Raw genomic sequence first — 7,192 nt, 5'->3', positions numbered from 1 at the left:
ATCCACGACTCGACACGGCACGACACGACACGGCAAACACGCAGAGCCAACAAGCCGCGCGCACATCCCCTGTTTACCGATAAGATGATCCGTGCGAGTCGGGGAGACACGCATGTATTCATGATGCCACCTCGTCCTCATCATGAATATTCCCAAAAAGGCTCTTCCCTGATCTGTGGGAGATCCCATTCTTCGGGGTACAAGCGAGGAGCCCCTCCGCTCATTCACAGTCCCCCCTAAATCCAGCTATTCACTGCCTATAGGCCCTGATCTCCACATGAAATGATACCCTTCTTTCTCCACCACACTTGCGCCTTTAAGCGCCCATATGCCAGGCAGCGAGGAGGCTGGGAAAGCCCGTAATTGATCAGTAAGTCCCAGCCGAACGAGTGTGACCAGGGTCAGCCCCCCACGAAGCACGCAAGAGTGCCTCCATATACTGATTTATTGGGGAATGTAATGGGGAGTTCTGCAGAGCAAACAGCCGCGCAGCAGAAACACTTTTGTCTTAGCAGGAGAAATGAGCACGAAAACAAGATGGGTTGCAAATTTTCTTTCTTTCCTTTGCAAGAAACATTTTCCGAACATTCTCACTGTTAGAAAAAGTGAGTTTAAATCGCAAAAACTGTCAGATTGTTGACATTTAAAAATACAAATACAAAATCTGTACAACACGTTAGAGAAAAATAAAGCATCACAGTGGAAAGCATGAATTTTTCACCACTGATTGATTTAATTAATAAAAGCAGCTGTTATCAATTGTTTACAGGACCTTTAATTCCCTTTTAAAAATATTTCATCCATTAAGAGTCATGTCATGAGAAAATAGAACAAAAAGACAACAGGCAGTTACAACACAACCACGCTTTCTTTAACCGCACTTGCACACACACACACACACAGACACAGGCACACACACACGGGATGCAACAACACAATTCTGGAACATGAGATGCAGCATTTTCTATTTCCTTCTTCCACAGGAAGAGTTTCGATCATAAAGCAGCAGACAGGCGGCCGCCGAGGCAGCTTCAGCCTTACAAACAGCACAAGCTGCTGCACTCTGCTGTGAAAAATCACGGCTCCGTCTCTTGATGCATCCCTAGATTTCAGCAGCAGCAGGAGGCCGAATGTTCTAAGTCACAGTGAAAGATTCCTCTGGTACCCGGCTTGTCTTCAATGTGCAGCCGCGTCATGCAAAGTGACGTGTCCAACACAGACCTGCAGCTCATCTCTGTCGTTTCACATCTTGCACGCTTTATCACTATGATTATCATTATTATTATCATCGTGACGATTTTCTTTCAGTTTTGAGCATTGTGTTAAGCCTGAAACTCTGATTTCTAGCGGCGGCTGCAAGACAACAAAAGGCCAAGTTATTTTCACACTTTGGCATATAATGAGTAGCATTGATTTAAGAAGAAGGACGCTTGTTAGCATTAACTGGGCAGCTGAAACAACGCGTCGCTGCTCGTACCAGGCTCAAAAGGAGTTTGTGTGAGATTGCGGATCAACAGCGTAGGTGACAGTGGCAGGTTGAGGGGGCCAGTCGGCATCTTCCTTTAGCTCCAGGTCCAGGTGCATGTAGCGCGCCCTGGGGGGCCTGCTCCTCTGGCAGAACAACCAGGACAGGAAGGATGAGGCCCAGCGGTCATTGGCCAACTGGAAAAACATCAACAAAATCAGGCGACACCAGGAATAAAGTGTCAGACTGCAGTATTTGCAGAGATGTTTTATTAATATCCTCTTTCCTCTTTTCTGTCTGTATTTGCATGTTTGTTTGTTTTAATGAGGATGTTGCCTGCAAATGAATGGTGAAAACACACAGGATAAATCAGAACAAGCAAATAAATGTAGTTAAATAAGAGATTTGTGCTCTAGTTCCATTAAATTGATTATTTACCGACATACAGAAGACACAAATTGAGAAGAAGAAAAAGGCCAACAAGCCGGACAATCAAAAAATCATCCCCTGCCATCTGTGAAGTCAGACAGCGAGTGGAAAGTTGTTGAAAAGAGTGAAGGCGAAGCTCTCTAACCTGCGGTGCCCCAGCAGCAGGAGACTCTGAGGGGCCACGGAGCCCCGGATCGTCTCTGAAAACTAGCCTCCACAAGATGATGTCAACAATCACAATCTAAGGGGGAGATTTCAGTGGGAGGGGAAGTCAGTCAGCTGATTGTGCGATTGGGCTGCAGCCACACAAATGCACAAAATCACTTGGGGCGAAAAACAGGAGATTCAGAGGTTTCATTGAAAAGGCGGCGATGCAGCGACGACGGTGGCAGAGGAAAAAGAACACACGTGCACACTGCATGAGGAGAAGGTCACTCAGACACGAGCGTGACGGCTGCTAGACTCACCTCCAGCATGAAAGACACAGCAGTGTTGCCGAGGACAATGAGGACCAGAGTCACGCGCCAGTCGCGGGGAACACACACAATCTGACAGAGGGCAGAGGAACACACACACACACACACACACACTTTTCCAATCATGCAATCTCCTGACAGTGACTGTTTGTCCAGTCACAGGTGAGAACACTTGAATTAACAACAGAATCAAGAGACCTGCAGGAAGTTCTCGACAGCATCAAGTGGGACGAGGAGTACAAGGAGGAGGAACGTGTACAGAAACACGCACAAGACCAAGAATGGCCCTGTTGAAATGAAAGAGAAAAGAAACGTCAGTGTTTTCATTCAAAATAATTAAGACCTTTGACTTCATCTTCCTGCTGAAAGTGCCGCCGTGCTGAACCTTCAATATGTTTGGAAGGAGACCAAAACGGGGCAGAGCAAACAGCCGGCTGAGGGTTAGGTCATTAACTACATGCTAATGATCTATCAGTGCTGTTTGTGACCTTACTAAATGAAGAGTTTCAGAACTTGTTGATTTCTGGAGAATTCTTGCAGAGAACAGACAGACTGTAGATTGTTTTTGGGAAATAATTTGAAAAGAGGAAAATGCAGGACCTGCTTCTTGTGTAATAAGCAGCGGGATCAGGAGGGGGAAGAGCGTTATTGGGTCCAGCGAACGACACTCACAGCTCTTGTAGCTGGGCTGTCTGAAGGGCTTCCCCTTGGAGAAAACGATGGCCACGGCCAAATACTGGAAGGCCGAGACGTAGAAGAGGGAGGTGTTCTCGTAGTTCCGGATGTTCTTGTGGTCAACATAGGTCTCATTGCTCGTGGGACCGGAAATGTTGCAGGCACTACAAGGGCGGGGTGGGGGGGGGGGGGGTGGGGGGGGTGATGGAGAGAGATGGAAAGAAAAAAAAAATCATCATACACAGGCCAGGTTGGTTTCTATAGGCAAGGCAAATAAGAGAATGGCACACATTCCCCTACATGCTCCTTTAGACTGATTGTGTTCATCAAAAAATACGCAAATTGACAGCAGGAATAAAAATAAAAACTTGCTTGATGAAGAAATATGTTGCTTTTTAATTGTATTGTAATTAATTTAGTTGTATGTAATTTGATAGTATGTTTAATTGAATCCCTGAAGCTAAAGGACAAGTTGAGATGCAGGCAGTGGTTTAAAGGTGGTTTTCAAATCAAGCGAGAGAGGAGAGAATGTTGGCGTGCGCATGCAGAGAAGGCGACAGGCAGGAGGAGAAAAAAAAGGCAGAACCGCAGAGTTCTCGGATCCAGAGAAGGACGTGAAGATGGTTGATGTCACGAAAGGGAGAAAGGGACAAACGATCTGCTGTGGCTCCCCCTAAAGGGAGAAACTGAACAATACAGAAGAGGAAGTAACTTTCAGGTTCCTTCAAAGGAGCGACGGACGGAGCTCGGCAGGCTGAGACGACTGGCTGAAGCCGGAAGACTCACTCCGACTGGGGCGTCCACGTCTCGTACCAGCTCTGCTGCTTCACCAGGAGGAAGGTCGTCACCTGGAAGAGCAGGCAGGTGACGATCTGGGTGAGAACGGAGGAGAGCAGCTGGCCAGAGATCAGGCTGGACGGAGGGCGGCGCTGCACCAGCTCCTTCCACGCCGAGTTCAGACTCACTGGAGGCGGGAAAACCATCGGCATTAAGGTCTGAATGGATATCTGACATGTAGGAAGCCTGACTTTCAAAAAAAAGTGCATATTTTGACTGCCGGCTCACTGGTGAAGACCATGGTGAGGATGAGGGCGATGTCAATGAAGAGGAACTGGAAGTCTCCCAGGTTGCTGAGAATCTGCAAAGTATTGAGAGAAAAACACCATCAGCAACCATCAGCACAGCAATGGAATCACAGCGCAGGTGCTCCATGGATGAGATACTGAGGCTGTTTGTACCGAGTAGAGCTGCAGGACGGTGAGGTACTGGATGATGCTGTAGAGGGCCATGAACTTGAAGACGCAGAAGGAGGTGATGAGGGCAGCCCGGCCTTCTCTGTGGAGAGCAAGGAGGTGGAGCTTATGAGAGGCTGAGGACGCATTTAAGCGCATCGCTGAAATCTAAAGCTCTCTGGGTTTTTTTTTTAAATTAAGATACGATGTGCGAGAAGTTGGTCAGGTTTCTACCTGATGAGGTTGGGAACACAGGAGATGTTTGGGGTGGAGGAGGTGAAGGGTGAAGCCACAGAGGACTCCATCTCAGACAGAGAGATCCCACTGTGAGCTCTCTTCAAAGCCTGGTCAAGACACACAGCCAGGAGAGTTGGTGAATCACTGTGGTAAAGAGCTCTAAAGTGTTTAAATAATCCCTTATTATGTCAAATCCACTTTTCCGGTGTTTTCTACTCTGTGTCTCCGTCCTGTCAGAGGAAAAGAAAACGCTGTCTTCTGGAAAATTTGGAGGGTATTTTGTTCTGGAGGGAATTTTTTTTAGATCTCAGAGTAAAAATGTGACAACGGAACTAAAGTTGGACCTGCTGAATTTTACTCACATGTTACATCGTACAAATACAGATCATTATAATTGGTTGGTCCAATGGAGTCCAGGAATTATACACATATAAATATATACATATATATATATATATATATATATATATATATATATACATATATATATATATATATATATATATATATATATATATATATATATATATATATATACATATATATATATATATATATACATATATATATATATATATATATACATATATATATATATATATATACATATATATATATATATATATATATATATATACACACACACACACACAAACACACACACACATATGTGTGTGTGTGTGTGTGTTTGTGTGTGTAGAGAGAGAGAGAGATAGAGAGAGATATGCATACATATGTATACATACACATCTATTTTTACATTACATTATATTATTTTTACGGAATAAAACTTAATCACTAATTTATTATCTCATTTATGTGAACTTTTTGTGAATGTTTTAAAACATTTTGAACAAACACAAAGCAAAGGAAAGGAGTGCCATCATCCAGACTCACTTACTCCACAGTCGTTGGCACCATCGCCACACATTCCAACAATGTAGCTGCAAGAAGATGAAAGAGCAACAGCAGTGAATCAGATTTAACCACCGGCGCCTGAGGAAATATGAGGAAATGTGAGGAAATAAGCAGTGGGGCTGATCAGCGAACGACTCACTCCATGTTCTGCAGCGCCTCCACCAGCTGAGTCTTCTGGTCTGGAGCCATGCGGGCGAAAACTGTGCCTCTCAGCACGAGCTGCAGTGCCCCCGTGTGAACAAATGAGACAATTACAGCGGCATCCATGCGAGATAGTTTTCTCATACTGACCTTCTGGGGGATTTACTCTCCCCACAAACTTTTTCATTGTTTTTAAAACGTTGAATTTCAGAAGGTTGTTTATCCTGATGATGAGTCAATGGTCTATTTCATCATGGGGAAAAAGCTTTATATATTTTATGCAGATATATTTAAATATTGTAACAGCCAATTGACTCTTCCAGCATTTCTCTTTGTTTTTAGATTATCTTTTTTAAGACAAAATAATTGCCAATGAATTAAAAGCGTAATTAGCAGATGAATTCATTAAAATAACCTGCTCATACTTAAGATTGTGAACAATTAATCATGTATTGGTGGTGACCTGGCAGTGATGATGATGATGTAGAAACACAATCAGTCACAATCACAGTCAGTGAGTCTTTTGCATCATTTTAAACCGTCACATCACAATTACATTTTCATTATGAATGTTATACTTGTTTAAAACATTAATAATAAGTGATGTTGGAATACTTTGTGAATCAGAAACATCACTAAAATTTAAACGTGACATACTGGCTCTTCACCTTTTGCAGAAGATGAGGAAAATGCTCCAGGATGACGGCGAAGGCTCGGCCATTCACGGCAAAGTGATAATTCTGTTGCTCTGCGTCCTCCTCCAGGTTTATCGCCACCTGCAGGAGGACAGAGGACAAGCCAGGTTGTCACTAATAACTAATAATTAGGACTAAACACCTGGGAAGGTCCTGAACTTTGACGCAGCTACACAGAAACCTGCACAGTCTTCTTTGCTTTTCTGGGTGTCACCTGACTGGTGTGGTGTGCAGGCTCCTCCTTGTGCTGCCAGGTGATGCAAGCGGGGTGGAAATCCTTTGGGGGCGTGGCCTCTGCTACGATGACCTTCTCCTGCGAGCGCACCATCCCGCAGTCCCGGGCCACCGAGATGCCCGTCAACATGTTGTCGCCTTGCGGAGAGAGATGAGGAAGTCGATTGGTGGATGCTGTAAAACCACAGGAAGACTGCAGGAGGCGCTGCATTTACCCGTCACCATCAGCGTGCGGATGTTGGCCTGTCGTAACTGCTCCAAGACACTGGCAGTCACCTCTTTCATTTTGTTCTGCATGATGATCAAGCCGAGGAAGTCCATGTTGTTTTCGATCACATCCCTGAAAACACAGTCACAAAAAACAGGAAATGTCATGAATTTTTTGTAAATAATGAATGTTTGCCATCCTGCATTCACAGGATATCATTTGTCTGATGCATTGTGCAAAATAAACAAAAATCAAACCAAACACTTCATAACGAGAGCTACTTATTAGCTGATCAATGACAGTGACACCTAGAAACTCTACAGTAAAACTACAATAAAGCGCCAACAATTTTTATTTTTACCTGATAAACTGCAACAAAGTGTGACTTTAAAGGCAACATACTGCAACAATTTTTAAATCTCTATTTTTTTCTGGAAAATATACAAAATTATCAAAAGTATACAAAAAAACATGAGATAATT

General features: G+C 43.9%; 1 protein-coding gene across 1 annotated transcript in view; it reads right to left on the bottom strand.

Annotated features, from left to right (window-relative positions):
- Positions 1 to 538: 538 nt before the first annotated feature.
- LOC142884857 (polyamine-transporting ATPase 13A3-like) overlaps positions 539 to 7,192 on the bottom strand; it is a 17,529-nt gene continuing 10,875 nt past the window's right edge. The window contains exons 21-34 of the mRNA XM_076020807.1: positions 6,718 to 6,842; positions 6,483 to 6,640; positions 6,242 to 6,349; positions 5,572 to 5,651; positions 5,416 to 5,458; positions 4,512 to 4,621; positions 4,284 to 4,380; positions 4,111 to 4,183; positions 3,832 to 4,009; positions 3,043 to 3,209; positions 2,569 to 2,657; positions 2,362 to 2,442; positions 2,040 to 2,135; positions 539 to 1,662 (exon numbers count right to left, since the gene is read on the bottom strand). Coding sequence (XP_075876922.1) covers positions 1,483 to 1,662; positions 2,040 to 2,135; positions 2,362 to 2,442; positions 2,569 to 2,657; positions 3,043 to 3,209; positions 3,832 to 4,009; positions 4,111 to 4,183; positions 4,284 to 4,380; positions 4,512 to 4,621; positions 5,416 to 5,458; positions 5,572 to 5,651; positions 6,242 to 6,349; positions 6,483 to 6,640; positions 6,718 to 6,842 — 1,585 coding nt within the window. The 3' untranslated portion in view covers positions 539 to 1,482. The remainder of the gene's footprint in view (positions 1,663 to 2,039; positions 2,136 to 2,361; positions 2,443 to 2,568; positions 2,658 to 3,042; positions 3,210 to 3,831; positions 4,010 to 4,110; positions 4,184 to 4,283; positions 4,381 to 4,511; positions 4,622 to 5,415; positions 5,459 to 5,571; positions 5,652 to 6,241; positions 6,350 to 6,482; positions 6,641 to 6,717; positions 6,843 to 7,192) is intronic.

The sequence above is a fragment of the Nelusetta ayraudi genome, unplaced genomic scaffold (assembly GCF_046127955.1).
Source record: "Nelusetta ayraudi isolate G7.1 ecotype Tasmania unplaced genomic scaffold, CSIRO-AGI_Nayr_v1 ptg000011l, whole genome shotgun sequence".
NCBI classification, from domain to species: domain Eukaryota; kingdom Metazoa; phylum Chordata; class Actinopteri; order Tetraodontiformes; family Monacanthidae; genus Nelusetta; species Nelusetta ayraudi.
Note: the sequence above shows the minus strand (reverse complement) of the source record. Positions and strands in the feature narration are given on the sequence as shown.